The 21264-nt window shown below is 41.8% G+C and overlaps 1 protein-coding gene across 4 annotated transcripts in view; it reads left to right on the top strand.

Annotated features, from left to right (window-relative positions):
* ryr3 (ryanodine receptor 3) overlaps positions 1 to 21264 on the top strand; it is a 157660-nt gene that overhangs the window by 47845 nt on the left and 88551 nt on the right. For all 4 annotated transcript variants that reach the window (XM_049589531.1, XM_049589530.1, XM_049589529.1 and 1 more), the window contains 20 exons: positions 74 to 148; positions 1710 to 1866; positions 3469 to 3633; positions 4681 to 4802; positions 4950 to 5130; positions 5579 to 5714; positions 9151 to 9246; positions 9375 to 9493; positions 10466 to 10599; positions 10765 to 11006; positions 12582 to 12774; positions 13217 to 13433; positions 14085 to 14189; positions 17763 to 17866; positions 18345 to 18428; positions 18668 to 18827; positions 19007 to 19151; positions 19524 to 19729; positions 20034 to 20208; positions 20904 to 21112. In XM_049589531.1, the coding sequence (XP_049445488.1) occupies positions 74 to 148; positions 1710 to 1866; positions 3469 to 3633; positions 4681 to 4802; positions 4950 to 5130; positions 5579 to 5714; positions 9151 to 9246; positions 9375 to 9493; positions 10466 to 10599; positions 10765 to 11006; positions 12582 to 12774; positions 13217 to 13433; positions 14085 to 14189; positions 17763 to 17866; positions 18345 to 18428; positions 18668 to 18827; positions 19007 to 19151; positions 19524 to 19729; positions 20034 to 20208; positions 20904 to 21112 (3025 nt within the window). The remainder of the gene's footprint in view (positions 1 to 73; positions 149 to 1709; positions 1867 to 3468; positions 3634 to 4680; positions 4803 to 4949; positions 5131 to 5578; positions 5715 to 9150; positions 9247 to 9374; positions 9494 to 10465; positions 10600 to 10764; positions 11007 to 12581; positions 12775 to 13216; positions 13434 to 14084; positions 14190 to 17762; positions 17867 to 18344; positions 18429 to 18667; positions 18828 to 19006; positions 19152 to 19523; positions 19730 to 20033; positions 20209 to 20903; positions 21113 to 21264) is intronic.

Genomic DNA, 21264 nt, shown 5'->3' with positions numbered 1-21264 from the left:
GTTATTTTATTTCTTCTGTGAATGAAAGACTTGTAAATAATAGAAGCCCCCAATTGTGTCATTTTGCTTTCAGGATAGTCAACTATGAAGCGGGTAAGGGAGCATCAAGGGCCCGCTCACTTTGGAGACTGGAGCCTCTCAGGATCAGGTGAGATCAGACCCAAATACACACACATAGTGAATAAAAAAAAACAAAACTGTAAAACCCTGACATAGACTTCTCTCAGAAATTCATAGTGGTGTTGTCTTAATTGAGGGGATCTCCTCATGAAGAATAAATAGAATTGGTGCTTTATACACAAATGTCACAGCTACTGTACTGCAGGTTATAAATACACTTCACCTCCCTCTACTTTGAACTGTCACTACCAATTAGTGGGCAAAGTCCTTCAGAAGGTGAGGTTCTGTTTACCATCCCTTTCACTCTACTTCTTTTTCTCCGTCTATCACCCTCCCTCGTCTTCCTCTCTTTCCTTTCTTCAACCAGCCACCCACGCAATTTCCCTCCAGTCACATCGTCTGCCAGCTCTCGCTGGGACTGCCTGTCAGAGTCTGTACACTTTGAAATGGCGCAGGTGCATCTATTAAAGCACATGTTCCCCTTTTCGGCTCAGGGAGGGATTTCTAACAGTATTTTCCACACTGTATCAGCCATATAGAGAGAGTTAAAAGTTCAACTTTATCTATTTCTCGGGTGACATTCTCATTTCATTGGCAGATTGGTTTTGGAAACATTTGGAAAATATTCTAATTTGGTGATTCAATCTGCAGTGAAGGGTGAAATAGCTCAGTTTATGCTATAGAAAAGAAGGAATTCCTGTCAGAATGTAAATGAATACATATATCAGTGGTATCTTTCTTTCATGAATTCAATTTAAAGTCAGGATTTATGATTTGGGAAGTTTAACAAGCTACCATGGATAAATTATATTGGTAGAGAAACTGTTTGTTTCTTACCATTAATTATAATAATCAGCCTCCAAAATACGGATGGGTCTTGTGCCAAGTTTTGAAAATAACTGATATCCAAGTTTCAATTTTTTCTGACTTAACAAAATAAGCCTTACAATTTTAAACGGTGAATGTTATTAATTGTAAGCTGCCACAAAAAAAAAAAAAAAATCAAATCAAAGCGAATGTAATCAACGGAAAAATTAGCACAAACTAGTCTCTAATGCTGCCCTTTACATGTGGTCTACAGTGGCCTACATGAAACTCTCATGACATGACATAGGAATTCCCCCTTCCCCCCCAAGAAGCTCTTTCAGTTCAGTTCTCAGTTCAACAGCTAACTAAATAGCTAGTCTGTCTATCAGTATAGTAAATGGCATTATACTCACCTGACTGTTCACACAACTCTATGTATGCTTTGCCCATTAGTATTTCAATAACAGGGTGACCTTCAATCTAAACGAATATCCGAATATAAACCTTGTGTTCCATGTGTCATTGTCCCACTGTTCAGTAGCACAGTAACAGTAGCAAAGCCCACCTGTTGCTCGATTTGATTGGCTGCTTGGGCCAAGTGTGACACTGATGAGCGGTGCTGAAAAGTTGAGAATATTTAAACTTTTATGTACAAAAATGCAATAGTTTTGCTGGCCACGGGGCCGAGAGGTAAAATCAGCCATGTGAGAACTTAAGTATTGAAGAACACAGATAATCCAGGAATGTATCCAAAGTTTTTAACAACAGTACCCTGTGTTCAGCTGGAGCGGTAGCCACATCCGTTGGGGTCAGGCCTTCCGAATACGCCACCTCTCTACTGGCCATTACCTGGCCCTGACTGAGGACCGCGGACTGGTCCTGCAGGACAGGGAGAAGTCCGACACCAAGGCTACCGCTTTTTGCTTCAGGTCCTCCAAGGTTAGTGCCCCCTCTCCCTATATCGAGATAATTTATTTATTCTATTTTTACAACTAGCTCTGATGTGCCCTTTGAGCAAGGCAGTTACACCATCTGAATGCTTCCCTGGGTGTTGATGTAAATAAATGTTCTTAGTCAACTTACCTCATTAAAAAAGGACCCAAAATATCTTCCCCTGACTGCTTCATCAAAGGCAGGTCTGTAAGATCTTAATGAGCTCATGGCTTGCCACACTAAATGAACCTTTTCACAGCTGCTGAGTAGACAGCACTGTAAATGTTGGCGCAGACATTCATGTTGTCCACCAACCTAATAGCAACTGGCTGGGATGTAGCCATTTTCAATGATGAAGTCCAGAGAAATGTACCCTCACTACCACACTATAAAGATTCACTGGGATGCATTGGGGATTTTCAGGATATTTGTATTCGTCGATTTGCCTTTGCTTATTTCCTCTCCTCAATTATTCAGCCTTTTTATCCCACGCTCTGTTTTGAACTCTCTCTCAATACGAGGGCTCTTCACATCTTTTGTTTTAATGGCGTGTATTCCAAAAATACAGCCTCACTGCCAAAAATAACTGTGAGAAAGGAGCACATGGCTTACTTGAAATACAAATTGAAAATGGATATTTTAGGTGTGTTGTTCAGTGAGAATTGTACTTGTAAATTGTGTAGTTTAGATGTAGAAGTTGACACAGGAGTAAAATTGTGTCACCTCTCAGTTTCATTTCCCATAGTGTTCCATGGACTTTGACTTCTAATCTTGTTTTAGCTAAATAGCTAAATAATGTAATCCTTTCCCTTTCTAACTGTATCCTCTTTCAAAATTACAGCTGGATACTTCTATGTCGAACCTTCCTCACTTACAGGGATCTAGCTAAAATTTGTTATATATCCATACTGACGCTGATTTCTTGGATTTATTGCTTGTTACATAAATAATCCACATTATTATCCTGTAGTAAAATGGCTACAGCCACATAAACAACTCAATGCCATGAGTCACCTTCACAGAGTACCATTGTGTCCCCGCAGATATCCTTTTATCTACAATAGATACAGTATGAAATCCTCCTGAGTGCTGGCCACTCTGCAGGCTTTAATTTTCCACCCCATCCCACTCCTGACAGCACAGTGTAACCGCCCTCAGTAATCACTGTTCCTGCTGGCGTTTCAGTTTTACTGGGGAGTCAGGCTTCTTTGAAAAAATAAATATAGATAGAAACTGTCATATTTTCTGTATCTTTTATAACCTCTGTTCCCCTCGTCTGTCGCACTGCCAACCCAGTACCAGTTGGTCCCTGTATCTAAAAAGGTCAATGCTTTACAATGTTGAACACTGGCATTAATATGTTCCCCGCTACTTGCTGTCGACCGCAATCAGCTGCATCGCTCCATCTCCACTGAGCCAGAAATGTAGCAGAGCTAATGAGGCCAGCAGCAACCTCCTGGCAGGCCAATGAATGCACTCATCTCGACCTGCCTCTCTGATTACCATGTGATCACAATATATCTTCATTTATCATATTTCCGTGCATTTGTGGTGTGTGTGACTTTTCTCTGTGTGTATATTTGGTTATGTGCCTCTTAATATGAACAGGAAAAGAGTGATTCAGGCCCAAAGAGGGACATTGACGGCATGGGTGTGCCGGAGATCAAGTACGGGGACTCTGTGTGCTTCGTCATGCACGTTGCGACGGGACTGTGGCTGTCTTACCTGGCGCCTGATGCCAAATCTTCTCGCCTAGGACCTCTGAAAAGAAGGGTAAATGGGATAACACAACACAATTCACATTTAGTTGTGGTCTTTGGGACCAATTAGCTCTTTAGGAACATATTGCAGACTGTTCATACTTAAAAGGTGGAAGCATAGTGATACAAATAACTATGCACAGATATGGTACCTGGCATGTGTCTACCTATGTGTTTATAGTAAGATTCTGAATGCCTGCCATAGCTCGTCTCCACCTCTAAGCCCATGTGCACAGTAGCGAATCACACCCAATCAAACCAGTGGAATGTAAGGCTATTTAAACACCTACCTCACCCAGGCAAATATTTATTTTACACTCTACTTCAAATCATTGTCTGCCCTGGATACTCTTGACACATCCTCCCCTGACACTCCTCGGACCTGCACACATGATGTAGCAACCAATTTAAATGTGATAATGGGCCGTGCGGAGGGTGACAGTTAGTTTTGGGTGAGACAGGGGGATTAGGGCAGCACATGAACGTAAGTCATCGCTGGGCACGCCTCCAGGGACATCAAACGCCACCTCATGCTGGCGCCAGATAGTCCCTGAGGCTGTGGCAGCATGCCAATGCACCTGATATGTTGGAGGTGATGGTCAGCCTACACTTAGACCCCCCCACCCCCCACATCCTCCTCCTTCCACTTGATTATGCTGTTTGATTACAGTGAGTCAGGTTTCACTGAGCTGTAGTGGTGTAAACCCACTAGCTGCAGAAGACTATTCTGTCACACAGTGCATACTTCTTTGGCTTTTCTTATAGTTTCAAGATCAGTAGCTTGCAGCGCACCTGCTAAACCTTTCTTTCTTTCTTTATTTATTTATCAGAGAGCAATGTTGAGGTATGGCTGTCATTGTATATTTCTGCATCTTTCATTAACTCTAATAGCTGTTTAAACATCCGTTGATTTGTCACAAAACCTCAGGTAATACAGATACAGATCCATTTTCAAATGTCTGATTGGACGAAAAGACATTTGTTGCCTTATAAATTTGAAGGTGTTGATCCTGTTGTAATGATGAAATGCATATTTATGTGTGTGTTTGTCCCTGTCCAGGCCTGCCTGCATTCTGAGGGCCACATGGATGATGGGCTTATCCTGCAGCGCTGTCAGCATGAGGAGTCTCGGGCTGCTCGCATCATCCGCAACACCACGTTCCTCTTCGCCAACTTTATAAAGTAATGACAAGGGGTTATTCACAAACACCTTCATCTGTCTTTTCTATCACACAACATGAGAAAACACCCACACACACTGTCAATTATTGCTGGTTTATTTTGAATCTCCTCGAATCTCCTTCTCGGTCTCCTCTGTCTTTCCCCCAGGGCTTTGGACAGCATTGGCGAGGGCGAGTCCTCAGCAGTGGCCGGGTACGTTGAAGAGGTGCTGCAGACACTGAACGACTTGATCGAGTACTTCAAACAGCCCGATTCGGAGCTTGAGCACGAGGAGAAACAGTCTCTCCTTCGTTCACTCATCAAACGTCAAGACCTCTTCAAAGAGGAGGTGAGAGTGGACCATATGGAGCCATCGACTTCTGATTAAGACGCTCTAACAAAATGCTGATTGTGAAGTTACCATTGTGGATAATTTAACTCCTTGATAAACCAAAAGATACCCAGTTATACAGTTTTCTATATAGCTTTAGTTTGGAGCGCTTTTGAGGGGGAAAAAAATTACCCCCACTATCTAATGAGGTCACTACCAGAGATTTTGATGGAAGAAAAATGGCAGAAAGTGAGAAGAGAGATGGGGAATGACATGCAACATAGGTCCTCGACTGGATCTGCTGCAGCTTATGGTTTTGCCTTTCTCTAAATACAATTAATAAGTCATGTGGCTTCAAAAATAACTTTGTTTTCACATGTTTAAAAGAAGTATTTTACATCTTATACTGTCTGTGTTATGAAATGAATCACAGATTATTCATTGCAATCATCCTGCCTCTTCTTAGGGCATGCTGGCCCTCCTGTCCAAATGCATCGACCGGATGAACCTGTACAACAGTGCTGCCCACTTCGGAGAGGTAGCCGGGGAGGAGGCGGGAGCAGCGTGGAAGGACATTCTCAACCTCCTCTATGAACTCTTGGGTAAGCGGGTCCGCGTGATGAATCACATGAAATATCCACATCTTCTGTCAGCTGTTGACCCTGGGTAGAAATGCAGTATTAATCTTCCCACAGTGTCTCAACCGAATCCTCCTCCTCTCCTTCACACTTCACTCTCTGCACTTATTATCTCGCATCCCTCCTTCCTTTCTCTCTCTTCCATAAACTCCCTCCTTGGTTTTCCTCTGTGCCACATCTGGAGTTCACAGCTGGTGACAGTCTTTACATGACATTTATTCGTAATTATTTGTGACAAGGGAGTGGCGAGAGACGCAAAGACAGAATGCCTCTTGTATTCTTCTGTGATAATCTGTCCTGCCTTCAATTTAGGTCGCATCCTTCTCTGAGATCAGTGTGGGCATATTATGAAGCGTTGCGCTGCATATTTGAAGGAATGATAGCATCATTAACAAAATGCCAGCCATCACAGGTGCTGACATTATCCCGTTCTCTCGGGGCGTGTATTGAGTCATGAATACTAAAGCTGTGACCCTGAGAAGTTTTATTTTGGACGACTTTCTTGGGTTGTTTGTTCTGCTGTCATTGGAGCTTCCCCATCAACAGCTTCCCCTCGGCTCACCTTGACTGCCCTTATATTCATCACATCCCCAGCATGTACTCCCACATGCACACACATTAAACACACAGGCTCAAAACCCACAAATACACTCTTCTGAGTACGCTCCAGCCTTGCCCACAGAGAGGTCACCCCCAAGGATGCAAAGGCAGTCTGGTGAATAGGGTTTTGCATGATAAATTGTTTGTCCTGACCTCCTCTCCTCTCCATAGTAACTCTGTCTGTTTTAAAGGAACACGCCTAGTTATTAGTGAAACTGTCCAGTTGAGCTGCACAATTATAGCCAAATGATAATCCTGATTATTTTTGATTACGATTATTTGTCACACTTAATAACAATCCATTGATTTTAGGGACAAAATATTTGTATTGCGCTTTCACATTTAAGTAAACAGAGTACTGCTTTCACTTCCATGTTGTGCTACATTCTGCTAATGTACAAATCTTTGCACCAAAACAAGACTAGTCTTTACTTACAGTACATAGAGAAAAAAAATATGTATAAAAACTGTGCCGAAACTTTTTAGCAAAGATTAAATCAACAGAGCCGGAAGGCAAAGCTTTCGATTTACTCGTCCATCTAAGTCCCAGCCCTCCCCTATGGTCATGAGCTCTGGGTAGTGACCGAAAGAATGAGATCGTGGATACAAGCAGCCGAAATGAGATTCCTTCATGGGGAGGCTGGACTCAGTCTTAGAGATAGGGTGAGGAGCTCGGACATCTGGAGGGAGCTCGGAGTAGAGCTGCTGCTCCTTTGCATTGAAAGGGGTCAGTTGAGGTGGTTCGGGCGTCTGATCAGGATGTCTCCTGGGCGCCTCCTGTTAGAGGTATTTCAGGCACGTCCCACTGTAAAGAGGCCCAGGGGTAGACCCAGAACACACTGGAGGGATTGCATATCTCATCTGGGCTGGGAACGCCTTGGGGTCCCCCAGGAGGAGTTGGAAAGTGTTGTTGGGGTGCTTTGCTTGGCCTGCTGCCCCCACGACCCAGCCCCGGATAAAGCTGATTAAAATGGATGGATAAATCAACAGAGCATTGCTTTCACTTTCATGTTGGACTACATCTCTGCTAATTAACAAATCTTTACACCAAGATAAGACTTAAATTAAGGTTCTTCTTCAGCTGCATTCAGTGCATCTCCCTAGAAGAAAAAAACAAAACAAAATATAGGCTAATTAAAAATAACTATGCCATTACAGCATTCAACCAAATGAAAACTGTGTCTATTGGACACATCTTTTGGTCAAATGGAATGTGACTGCATTGGGTATATTGATCTGTCTTTGGGTGCTGGGTGGAAACGACGACGTGCTGTGCACCGTCACTTTTATGAATGTCTGAGTTGACACTGGACAAGGGCAGGGACTTAGTAAGGTAAAGTTGGTGCCATTCTTCTTGGCCTTCATACATTCATCATACTGCAGATAGTGTGGTTTTTTTCAGGCTGTAGAACAAGTAAGTTGTGTTGCTTTGTGGTGCAAACACAAGTCTCATGCACTTTTTGCAGATTATTTGTTCTTGCTTAACATCACTCGCCCTATACCTAAAATACTTCCAAACATCCTGTGAAGATACTTTATGAGGGAGTAGGTCTCTGCCGTCTGCTCCAGACCTTCGATTTCCATTTTGCCTGTCTGTAGCCACATCATTGAGGAAGGTTTTTCACAGGTGGCATGACAGCTCTGCAAAAGTGGAGGCTGGCTATTAATTTAGGAAATACTTGATCATTTATGCAGCTGAGTTTTCTGTGAATGGAGCATTTTAAACATCAGTAATATAGCCATGTTCATGTAATTGTGGGAAGCCAAAATCGTGATTGAGATTGATATTTGATTAATTGTGCAGCCCTACTGTCCAGGTGGTCAACTTATCTGTTAAATGATGAGGGCATGGACATTGAATTCATCCATTGTCGTAAATCATTCGTTTTGTTGCTCCAGTGCCAGACTGACCTCTTTCCAAACTGCGACTATAATTGACTAAATGAATGGAACTTATTCTATGTGCAAAATGTGACAAGATTTTAATGAGATGGGGCTGTTGATCCTGGATTTAATGCACAAAGCATTTCACAAATGTTTCTCTACATTGAAATGTTGCCAGTATTATTATGACTAAAATCTCAGTGTGTCCTACTTAATAGGCAGTAATTAGTGTTGGCTTTCCATATCAGTTAATATAGTGTATGCTAATGTAACCAATATTTGAAGTCTGGAGTCTGTGTAGCCTCAGGTTCTCCTCTCTGTCTCTTAATTTCACATTCACATCATTCACAGTGAACATCCTTGCCCTTGCCTCGTGGTGTGGCTCTATCCATGTGTTCGTATTGAACGATAGCTTGCCTGAAAAGACAGAATTAAAAGAGATTAGACACCCATCAGTATTCCTTTGGCACAGAGTGCTGTTAAATTGTTTCACGGGCATTATCGGTCTGGTGTCCCTGAATCCTAATGGTGAAAAATGAGACAGTAAAGTAATAAGGAGACTTCTTAATGTCACCACGGTGGCAGAGAAAGGGCACAAGGGAATACACCTCAACTTTTTATAGAACATAGAGCGCCTGACTTCACTGTGGCTTCAAAACCCATCCAATGTATTTTCTATCAAAAAGACTTCATAATAGCCAGAGCCAGGTGTGTCAGATTTAATGAATTTTAATATCTAGTTCTGGGCTGAGGATGTCTGGAAAATGGTGGACTACTTTTCATTAAAAGTCATTCATACTGTCTGCAATATCCTCTCATCTACCAGTCAGCTGTTAGGATCTGTTGGAGTCATGTCTTTTACTAAAACCTTGTGTGTATTTTTATTAAACTTTGTGGAATCATTGTCTTTGTTCAGCTGCACTGATTCGTGGGAACAGGAACAACTGCACCCAGTTTTCCCGCAAATTGGACTGGTTGGTCAGCAAACTGGAGAGACTGGAATCTTCATCAGGTATTATGGAAAACACCAACCCGTAGCATTACACTGAGTGTCAGCATACAGTTCCACTGGTGCTGAGATGATGTTTATTTAATATACATTTGTTCTGATAATGACAAATACTTTGTCTGACCTCTCAGGGATCCTGGAAGTCCTCCACTGTATCTTGATAGAAAGTCCAGAGGCTCTGCACATCATTCAGAAAGCTCACATTAAATCCATAATCTCTCTGCTCTACAAACACGGACGCAATCACAAGGTAGGATGAAATATGAGTTCTGTAGCCCAATATCAGCCAAGAGTGTCCCACCATATGACTGTATGTGTGACTGCTGACACTGACAGTAGCGTCTATGTTGCCGCTGCCTAGCAATGGTGCTTATAATACTTAAATACTACTACTTAAATATGCCAGGCATATTGTGTACACGGCTTGTCTAGTGGTATCGACAAGCACAGGAGTTCCATTTGAAGGCAGCATTTATCTCGGCCCCTAAATCCTTTCTTCTTCCTCTCTGTAGTAGCCAAAATGTGGATTTAGCCGATGTTGTTTATTATTTGTTTTGGCTGCACACATTCATTTAGTCACTTTCACTTCTGGTAATTGGCACAGGGGTGTGGTTTCACATTATTTTACCTGTTTATTCACTAGCGTGGCATCTTTGGACTTCGGACGTAAATTTCTTTGAACAAGTCACTGTTAAGAGCCTACTTAGTCTCTTAGCGTCATTTTTTTCATTGATAGTAGTCGCTACACTCTCCCCTGGTTGACAACAACAAAACTAAACCCAGCGCACAGACACATGAGTTCATTAAACCTCACTCACTCACTGCTGAACATGTTAACAAGTTATAACACTAAAACATGTATTTAAATCTTTGTTGTGAAGTCTTAAATGACATTCTTGTGTTTAATGACGTTCCCACTATGTGTTTTACGTGCAGTGTTCAAATGTCACAGTCTCAATATTTACTCTGTAAATTGTACCAGGCAGGAAAGGGCATGCTTGTAAACAACAGCTGTCATTTCATGAGTGGTCTATGGCCATGCTGACTTGAGGGCTTTTTATACAGAATGTATATATTACAAGCATTGCAGCTTCCAGAGAACAACTGGTCAGTTAACTAAAAAACAAGGTGTGGATTCTCAGTTTAATGAGATAAGAAGTAGGACAACAATAAAAATAAAAGGCTGCCATAAGTGTTATCTTTGCTTTTTCTCTCTTTTAAGATTCTGGATGTCCTGTGTTCCCTCTGTGTTTGTAATGGGGTGGCAGTGAGAGCCAATCAGAATCTGATCTGTGACAACCTGCTTCCCAAGAGGGACCTGCTGCTTCAGACTCGACTGGTCAATGATGTTCAGAGGTAAAGAATGACAAAAGGCTATTTATGGTTTTATTCATCAACTTTTGAGTAAATATGAATTTGTGTTTCTGTTGCTAATCAATGATTTATATTCTTACATTAAAACTATTTGACTATTAAATATGTTTTGGATCATCAAGATTTTTCCTCGTTTATCACCTCCAGCATGCGGCCAAACATCTTCCTGGGCGTGGCTGAAGGTTCAGCTCAGTATAAGAAGTGGTATTTTGAGCTTGTGATCGACCAGGTAGACCACTTTGTAACTGGCGAGCCGACCCACCTGAGGGTCGGCTGGGCCAACACCCAAGGCTACGCTCCGTACCCCGGTGGAGGAGAGGGATGGGGTGGCAACGGTGTCGGTGATGACCTGTACTCTTACAGCTTTGATGGACTTCATCTCTGGTCAGGTAGGCATCTTATAGAAAACCAGCCCCACTTGCTAGTCGTGTATGATAGTGATTGAGATTGGAAATCTATTAGGATTCAAAGAAATCCCACTGCTCACTTGGAGCCAAGTTAGAATAGCAACTGTTTGTTTTACCTCCATGGAGTATGCACAGTGTGATTGGATCTTTACTGCATCAACCTTTTAGGCCCTACAGACACATTTTTCAATCAGCTTCTTGCTATGAGCAGTGACGTCCTATGTGAATAAACTTCTGCCTTATTTAGAAAGGTACTGATGAAGCAGTTATTGAATCTTAAACTTCTCATTTTTCCTTGCCATTATAAGGCTTAGGCAGAGTGCCTTTACATTTTGGCGTTGTGGCTCTGTATGAACGTTAAAACAATTTGCATCTGGACCAGTCGACGCATGGGACGGGCCATCAGTTTAGGGTCTCCTGCTCTCCTCCTGTGCTGTGTACAGGATTTTTCTGTTGGTTCTAATCCAGCACAGTTGCCTTCCTCCCTTTGTAGATTTTAATTTACTGGTTGTGTTTCTGATTTTACTCTTTTACTTAAAACAAACAATGTCCCTGTGGTGGGTTTGTGATTATCTGGATAAAGAACTACTTGATGAGGCTTTAGGCGACCTCTCCCTCGCTGCAACCATCGCAACCACCTCGCTTTATGCAAATAAATGTGCAATGATGCCACCAATATGCAACTAACCACATGACTTAATTTGCGCCTAAGCTGTCTTAAAACCTAAGAAAAACCGTGAACTCTTAATACATACTACATAAGGATTTTTTTTCGTAGTAAACTGATTGTTACAGAGAGATATGTAATATTTGAAAACAACTTTTAAAGAGACTTAAACCATTAACTTGTAAAGCTATGTTTGAAATTCTAAACTGGCTCTTTTTCTAGTGGCTTCTAGTACTGTAGCTTTTCTTTTGACTAATTTATATGATATGAATTAAAACATTTCTGTACTAATTTGCACCATTGCATTGAAGTAATTTAAGTGTACAATGAAAAAGAAAGTCTTGATGTTTTGGAAGGACTTTGCCTCGACAGAACTCACTGTGAATAATGCAGGAGCCTGCAGTCCACCTTCTAGGTTGCTCTTTTATTTTCCACATAGTGAAGGACAAAGTCACAGCGCTGACTGTGATATAAAATTCTTCAAGTTGCACTTGAACACACTACAAAGGTGAAGGCCAACTAATTGCACTTATGCAGGTATGGTCTCTGACTGCGTAACAGGATATAACCCGTCAGTAGTTTTTATAGCCAACTGTCAGCTTGGTGCTTCAGGGCTTGAAGTCCTCAAATGCCCCTCTTCTCTCATTTCACCCTAAAAGCATCACACCTATTTCACCTCTCCTCTATCCCAAATCTACTAAAAGACCCATCACCTCCCCTCATCCACTCCATGTTATACCTTTTTAAAGCACTCATCACTTATCTCTCCACCTCTCTGCTCCCCTCTTCCCTCTCTCCTCTCGCCCATCATGCTGCCCTACATTCGCAATGACTTTGCTGCTGTAACAGCCATCCATCCTCCCTCTCTGTCTCCGCCTGATGTTGTCTAGGCCGAATCCCGAGGGCTGTGGCCTCCATTAACCAGCACCTGCTGAACTCAGACGATGTGGTCAGCTGCTGTCTGGATTTGGGCGCTCCCAGCATGTCCTTCAGGATCAACGGGCAGCCTGTCCAGGGCATGTTCGAGGACTTCAACACCGAAGGATTCTTCTTCCCCGTTGTCAGCTTCTCTGCAGGTGTCAAGTAAGGCTCTGCATTTATAATTGGGAAATTAGATGACGAAGCACTTCCAATAGAATGGCTTCTTTTCCTTTTGCTGGCGCTGTTTTTATACCTGAGATCTAATTACAGCTCGTCAGCCTATGGCCACTTTATATATAAAGCACTAATGTGATTTTTGAATTAAAAGATTAGTGAATAGGCCTCCTGTCAGGGGTTAACAACAAAAACGTCCCAAAGAAAACATCTGTCCGTAAAAGCCACACTCTTCTTACAGCTTAAATGATAATGATGATGCTGCATTTTACTAAGAACAAAACAAACTTGTGGCAAAAAGATTTCAGGTTTCAAAATCTATTGAAATAAAAAAAAAAGTAGGAAGGAACTTTAAAATCCCCATGGTGAAGTTGAGAGTTGAAATATTATTACATAACATCTTACAGTGTAATGTAACATCTCATCTTAGGGTCCGTTTCCTGTTGGGCGGACGCCATGGAGATTTCAAGTTCCTGCCTCCCGCTGGTTACTCACCGTGCTACGAGGCACTGTTGCCCAAAGAGAAGATGCATGTAGAGGCCGTGAAGGAGTACAAGAGGGACCATGAGGGGGTTCGTGACCTGCTGGGAACCACCAAGTTCCTCTCGCAGGCCTCCTTCATCCCCACTCCTGTTGACACCAGCCAGGTGAGAACCATCAGGGAGAGACTGCTGTTACATCAGTCAGTCAAATATTCAAAACACATGTAACACATTTATTTTAGTAACAGTTTTTGTAATGACACAGCAGCCATTATTGGGTATTATTCACATCGTAGAGAAAACATTCTTGTAGAAAAATACTTTCAGGGTTTGAGTTTTAAAGAAAATCTCCTTCCTGAATTGAGCTTACCTTCACATCATACAAGATTTTTGTTACAAGGTAATGAATTCCGAAACAGTTGAAATATTTACCAACTGCAGACAGTAGTGCTGATTAGTTCCACACCAATGCTTGTCTGCTATGTTTTTAAGGATTGTTTGGAAAGAAAATAAATCCTGTAAGTTTTTGAAGCCTTCAGGAGGATCAGGAGTCTCCCATATGAGATTAATTCAGTTCTTCTCAGTTATACACCTGTTATATTATATTCAGTTCTGCAGTGGCCCTGAAGCACAAGCACAAAATAAATGCATACTTGCTATCTCTGTGTAACAAAGCCAAAATAATGTGAAAGTTTCTCCAATCCCAGGTACAATAGCGTAGTCAGGAGAAAATATGACAACGGTGTTCATTTGTTGGCCCATTGGCATCTTTTTTATCATCCAACTGTACCATCTGTTCCCTTTCTCTCCCTGCAGATTGTTCTTCCCCCTCACCTGGACAACGTCCGGGACAAGCTGGCAGAAAACATCCACGAACTGTGGGGGATGAACAAGATCGAACTGGGCTGGACGTATGGCAAGGTAAAGCTGCTACCCGTCATCACATTCTACACACAAAAACACCCTGGGTATATTTGGAAGGGGTGTGTGACAAAGGTTAATTTGAGCTCTCTCCAGTAAAATGCACGTTTATGGCTCATTAACTTCAATGTTTCTGTCCGTTCAAAGTACATGACAGCAGTTTGGCTGCTGCCTCAGTTTACTAACCAACTACAGAAAAATAAAGGGGGAAAGTATCAAATCCTTTACAAAGTAAGAGTAAGAGAAGAATGAAGAAGAATGAATATCAAGTACTCAGGTACTCAAAGCGATACTGCACATTGTGAAGAAGAACTAGATCAGAGTTAAGTTTTGCTGACAATCAAAAACATCAGATTCTCTGTTTGGAGAATTTATGTGCCTCCAGGCCAGCTGTAGAAACAAAGGGAGGAAGAACGCAAAGAAAGTGTCTTCATCTCAGCAAGTTTTATCAGAAATACCTGGTTTAAACCAGTTTTAACTTGGATATTATGTCTCTACATATCCAGAAATAGCTGGTTCCTGCCGTGAGAAGATACTGTTTAGTGAAGTGTACAGTGCACAAGGTCCTCTTGTAGCAAGCACACCTCTGAAAATGCTTCATTCAGTAAAAAATAAACATAGTAGAACAAACAGTTGATCACATATGCACTCATACAGACGTGTTGCTGATGGACATACATGCCAGTTCACACAGTAAAGGATCAGTAACCATCCCATGAGTTTACAAACACAATCCATTTTTCCCAGTTTTGCCAGAATTTATCAAGAAGATGGAGAAAAAGCTCTTTCCCTACTTTGAACATTTGTCACAGTATCTATCGACTCAGGCTTGTTGGAGGTTCGGTCTGTAACCATTTTTGTGTTGCAGCTTTCTTGCTGGCTGCTAAAAATATCTTTAATAGATACTTGTCTTGCACCAATAAATGTGCTGCAGTTTGTAGAGAAAGACCAGTCAATTCTGTCCACAAAAATGTTCTGTATTACCAGTATCACCTCCTGCCAGTATGATCGAATAGCTGGCCAGCTCCAGAATATGTGGAAATGATCTGCCAGCCATATTTCCTACAACATAGACCCCTTCCCATCTCACCTGTCTGTACACCTTTTAAAGATTATTTTATGGGTGTTTTTGCCGTTATTGATTGTACAGCCAAAGATAGATAGGAAAAGAAGGAAAGAGGGGGTGGGGGGGAGCTGGTGGAAGTAGACTGTAAAGTGCAAATATTCAGCCTTTCTTCCTGCAAAATGACAAGTCCAGAAGACTGACTCGCTTCCAGGGCCAGCTACAAGTGGCCGTTCAAAGAACTGCAGTTTTTGGCACTTCGTGTTGGCTTCATTTTTCAGCCCCAGAGGTTGCTGCTTGGTGAAAATATAAGAAACCTCTGGCTCTTTTTTTTTACCTGCACATCAGTTGAAGACACATAAAGGACCAAAAACCAGTGTTGGTTACAGATCTAGTTAGGGTGTTCTGGTTTGTACATATTTATGTTTTTCAACAGATCAGAAACTTTTATTTTTCAATTGGATGCTCAAACATGTTGTTTATAGTGAAGTTACCTGCAGATAGCCTATATAAAGTCCAACATTATAATCCTTTCTCTCTCCCATCATGCTCATCACTCCTCCTGCTCACTGCAGCCTTCAGTCTGTTAGAAGTCTGATTGCACACACCGCCTCTTTTGTACTGTAGTGGTTATCACAGAATCATTTCCCTCTGCGGCCGTCGCCACAGCGGCCGTTTAACAAACTTAATGAGTGTCTCACCTTCTAAGCGCATGACATCCACATTAATTAAGACTGGGAGAAAGCTCCACTCAGGGGGGTAACTCAGGTCTTACAGTTTATTAGGGACAACATTTAGTTCCAAACAGCTGCTTGGTATTTAATTTTGCTGTAACAAGCCTCAATGAGCTCAAAGTGACATTGCACTTGGACAAGCAGCAGATACTTGACAGAAGAGTTTATAATAAAGTTGGAATCGGCTTCATTGTTTTGTAACAGAGTGCTTGTGCTTACAGTGTATTGCTTAGACGCTTTGTGAACCTTAGCACAATTTTGTGTCTTAAGTGACTAATGGGAACACTTTCTGAATGTGGTCCAGTGTAAAACTGTGCAGCCTAAAAAACAGTCACTTATTGTAAATTGTATACATTTGATAGTATGTTTTTGTATTTTGGACTGTGTTTAATATTATACACCAAATCAACAAGTCAAATTCCTTGTGAGTGGAAAGTTACTTGGCAGTAAAACATTTCTGATTCTGATTCTGGGCAAAACAAAACAGGCTGCAGTGTTTACACTTGGGGCATGTTCACACTGTCAATTAACATCCACTGACATGTTTAAAACTATTATTCTAAGGGTGCTTTCAGACCTAGAGTTGGTCTGAATCGGGAATTCATTTTGTTACAAAGCTGCATAATTACCTAGAGTTGGTTCATGTTCTCATGGCAGCATTTACGAGCAGGCCAGATCAAATGCCTTGTGCGAGAAAGCTGCTCTTGATTGGTCAGAATTTCCATGTGGAAAAAATCCAGGAAGTAAACAAAACGTTGAAGAAGAGTACACTTGCAAGATAAATGTTACACTTTCTAATGTCACAATGGAGGGACAACTACGCAGGTTGATTTTAGCGCTGCTCATCGTGGACTATATTGCTGTCATTGTTCATTTTAGTCAAACCATACAGTTTGAAAACGAGGCGCAGCTCCAACTAGAAAACAATGTTTTGATGCATTGGATGTGCTGAATGTGCATATTAAGGCAGTACAGGAGGAGGTGCACATTAATAATCCTCCAGGACTGTAACATGCTCATGTTTAACCCAAACAATGTGTCATGTGACTGCAGTTGGTTCAGATCGAGGTCGGAACACGTTCTCACCACAAATGAACCGCACCAGAGTTCATTTGTAACCGGACCAAGACCACCTCTTCAAGAATGTCTTGATCCGGTTGTCCAGGTGTGCACCCAAGTGTGTGAGTTGCTGTGTTCACACCTGCCCAAACGAACCGCTCTTAGGGAGGAAACAAACTTGAGTATGATTGTACCAATCCAAACAGGGCAGGTGTGAAAACACCCTTAGACAAATGAACATGAAAAAACAAGTACAGGTTGAAAAATACTGAGCTTGCCTTTTAACGTTTGAGTAAGACAAGCTTATCAGAGAAAGAGTCACTTACTGAGAGTCTGTGCGCAGCAGAAAATTTCTCCTAGTTGACTGGATCACAGACAGATGAGCCTCTTGCCACTGTGACACTCTTCTCAGAGCTGATTCAGGCTTATCTCTGCTTCATTAAAAAAATAACACCTGAGGGCTGAGTCAGTGCAAGTGGAAAACAAACAAAAATGCATCTGCCAGCATTGACTGCAGATAAATTAGGCTGCGGTCCAGTTTTTTATTTCCTGAATACTAAGCCATGCTTAATCATGTTTTCCTTGTGGAGTGTGTTGGCAGTTATCGACAGATGGGCTCATAGACCAAAGAACAACAACAACAAAAAAAAAAAAAATATCACATTTGTCACTGTTACATGAAACATTTAGTAATGACACCGACTGCTTTCTTCTCAGGTTCGGGATGACAACAAGAGGCAGCACCCTTGCCTTGTGGATTTCGCCAAGCTGCCTGAAACTGAAAGGAACTACAACGTGCAGATGTCTAGTGAAACACTTAAGTAAGGCCGGGCAGTTTGCTAAATAATCCAATTACTTATTCATAGAATTGCCTCTCCTCCTTGCTGAATGCTCTGCGAGAGCAGATTAAGGCTCAGATTAAAGCAGTGCTTGTAATGACTTGCATCTCCTGAGTGAATTCCAGTATTGATTTTTAAGAAATCTTAGGTCCAGAGCTTATTTGAGCCAGCTACTGAGTCATCTCACTGTAAAAACATTTGGCTTGCCTCAATAAGGCCGAGCCAAATACTCAATAACTGCCATGTATCCATACAGGCATATCCGGCTACTATTCGCAGTGTAACTATTGATCGACTAAGATTTATCAATGGCTAATGAGCTGTGTTAAAATGTAGCAGTCTCTCAGTGGATTGTGCTGGCGTGAGGTTGAAACATATTCATCTTTCAAAGTGTAATGGGGCTTGAGTATTGATATCAGATATGGTCTTTCTGTATTCTATGTGTCTCTTTTATCCTCAGGACCCTGTTGGCTCTTGGATGCCATGTTGCCCAGGTCAATGTGCACGCTGAGGACGATTTGAAGAAAATTAAACTTCCCAAAGAGTAAGTTAACAGCTGTTTTCTTTTGACAGCCTCTTGAATATCAAGAAAGAAATATGATGCATTTTACTCTATTTTGCATGATATCTTACGTTGGAAGTCATCTAGATGTTGTAGGATATCCCTGTAACAATATGATCAGATATAATTTTACCTGATTTGAGTGAGAGTCCAGGGAAATGGGAACATGATTTTCATGAAATGCTGAAGTGCTTTTACTTTTTGTAATCTTTCTTCTGCAGCTACGTGATGTCTAATGGTTATAAGCCTGCACCACTGGAACTCTCTGACGTGAAGCTGAATGCAGGTCAGGAGGTTCTAGTTGATAAACTGGCCGAGAATGCACATAACGTGTGGGCCAAAGACAGAATTAAACAAGGATGGACCTATGGCATCCAGCAGGTAAAAGTTTGGAACTGGCAGCACATTGGTCTGGTCTTAAAATGAGAGTAAAGTTAATAACAATAACAATATTGATTTGGAGATTTATGCTGCAAAACTGTTATTTGTGTTATATGCTTGTCTTTATCCTACTTCGTGTTTCCTCTGTTGTATTAGCATATTTTTCTTGTTTGTGTCAGGATTTGAAGAGCAGGCGTAATCCCCGCCTGGTGCCATATGCTTTACTTGACGAGCGCACAAAGAAGTCTAACAGAGACAGTCTGAGAGAGGCCATCAGGACCATGGTTGGATATGGATATGACATCGACCCCCCAGACCAGGAGGGTGAGAACATGTTACTGACACAGCTGACACACAGAACCCTTATAACTCCTCGGGTGGAAACATGTAGAAGGACAGGTGCTATTTAGGCTGACTGAGTTTTGTAGGGCCAATGAAACCTGCACACATTAATTTCACATGTTCAGACGATCCCCCAGCAACCCCTAAAAGGATAAGCAGTTACGGATAATGAATGAATGAATGAATTTCATATTTAGTGACATATTCAATTACTTAAATCAGTTTACCTGTAATTATATAATTTGATACCGATGCTGAAAATGCTGCCTGAAATTAGCTACATATCCTATTGGTGTCAGTTGATATTTAGTGCAAGTTAAAACATCGATTCTCCCTGTCTCTCCCCGTCCCCAGCTGTCCATGTGGTGGACGATCAGAGCATCGAGACCATCCGCTTCTTCCGCGTGGAGCAGACATATGCAGTGAAGACAGGAAAGTGGTACTTTGAGTTTGAGGCTCTGAGTGGAGGAGATATGAGGGTCGGCTGGGCCAGACCAGGCTGCAGGCCTGATGTGGAACTGGGGACGGATGACCAGGCTTTCGTCTTTGATGGATTCAGGGTAAACCAGCTGTGACATATTGTACAATTTTACTTGCAGCAGCAGCCATCATTTTTCCATCCTTGCTGCATTACAGGGTTTAAAGGGTTTCAATTTTGAATCACTTAAATTTAGTGTAGTGCACAATACTGTTCATGAATCAGCATAATATGAAGTTGTTAGGAGTTGTTAGGATATTACCATTGATTGATTCCATGATATTGTGGCAGCTTGTACAGTAGGATCACTTTGATCATAACGGTTTTATTAGCATGATCATACAATAGATGCTGCAAAACATTAAAGCTTTTTCTTTTTCCCCCAGGGTCAACGTATGCATGCAGGCAGCCGCTACTTCGGACACCCTTGGAAAAAGGGTGACGTGGTCGGTTGCATGATCAACATGGAGGACAAATCCATGATTTTCACCCTGAATGGAGAGCTCTTGATCACCAGCAAGGGCTCTGAGCTTTGCTTCACTGACTTTGAGACCGAGGACGGTGAGGGCTCCATAATCCAGTGAACTTTAGTGCTAATTTATTAATTTATTCTCTGTGTGTTTCATCCTCAGTATCTCTAGAGGTAGGACTGGGTTTGTTTGGCATTTGGCATGAGGCAAAACAAAACAAAAAAACTGTACAAAATGCTAATGATGTTGCAATTTAATGAAGTCCATTGTGGCACTGGCCCATTACTCTGTAAATGAAGCATCCTTCAGGACAATACAGAGTCACATTGGGATAAAGTTAAGTGATTTAAATTAATTGTTATAGCTGATATGTGTTGCATTCTGCTGTATAGACAGTTTACATACATGACAGCACACTGATTTTTCAAGGTTAATAAAAATGCAAATTTAGTAACGGTGTGTGCTGGAATGAAGTTTATATTGTTATTGCTATTGTTGTTATTAATAACTAATGCATTCCTTTTTTGTGGGTGCCAAGATTTTTTTTTTTTTGCTAAGGTTATAAAGCCACCAGACTAATTAAATGCAGCTCTTGAGGGCAGATAGACAGATTACATCGTTAGTGCTGGAACTGTCTGAGTTACTTTTTAATTAAATGTGCAGAGAAAGGTTTTCCAACTTAGTTCAGGGAGGCAAGGGATGGCATGACTGGGTGATATTTCACTGTTTAGAAGAGACCAATATTGACCTGGCAAACCCACCAATGTCCTTTTAACTGTCCTCCAGGTTTCATCCCTGTGTGCAGTCTGGGCATGTCTCAGACTGGACACATGAACCTGGGCAAGGACGCCAGCACTTTTAAGTACTACACCATGTGTGGTCTCCAGGAAGGCTTCGAGCCATTCGGCGTCAACATGAACAGAGAGATCACCATGTGGTTCAGCAAGCGCCTTCCCACCTTTGTCAACATACCCGAAGACCACATGCATATTGAGGTGAAGACGCATGTCCATTGTTATTATTTTTGTTGTCGGTATTGACCCTTCGCTAAGTTCCGCCCCTCGAATACAGACTGGCCACTCATAGCGTAGCATCGGAAAGCTCTCAAACAGGGTCAGACAAGTTCACAACTGCGCTTCATTGACTC

This window comes from Epinephelus fuscoguttatus, linkage group LG11 (assembly GCF_011397635.1).
Source record: "Epinephelus fuscoguttatus linkage group LG11, E.fuscoguttatus.final_Chr_v1".
NCBI lineage: Eukaryota > Metazoa > Chordata > Actinopteri > Perciformes > Serranidae > Epinephelus > Epinephelus fuscoguttatus.
This window is presented reverse-complemented; position numbering and strand designations above follow the sequence as displayed.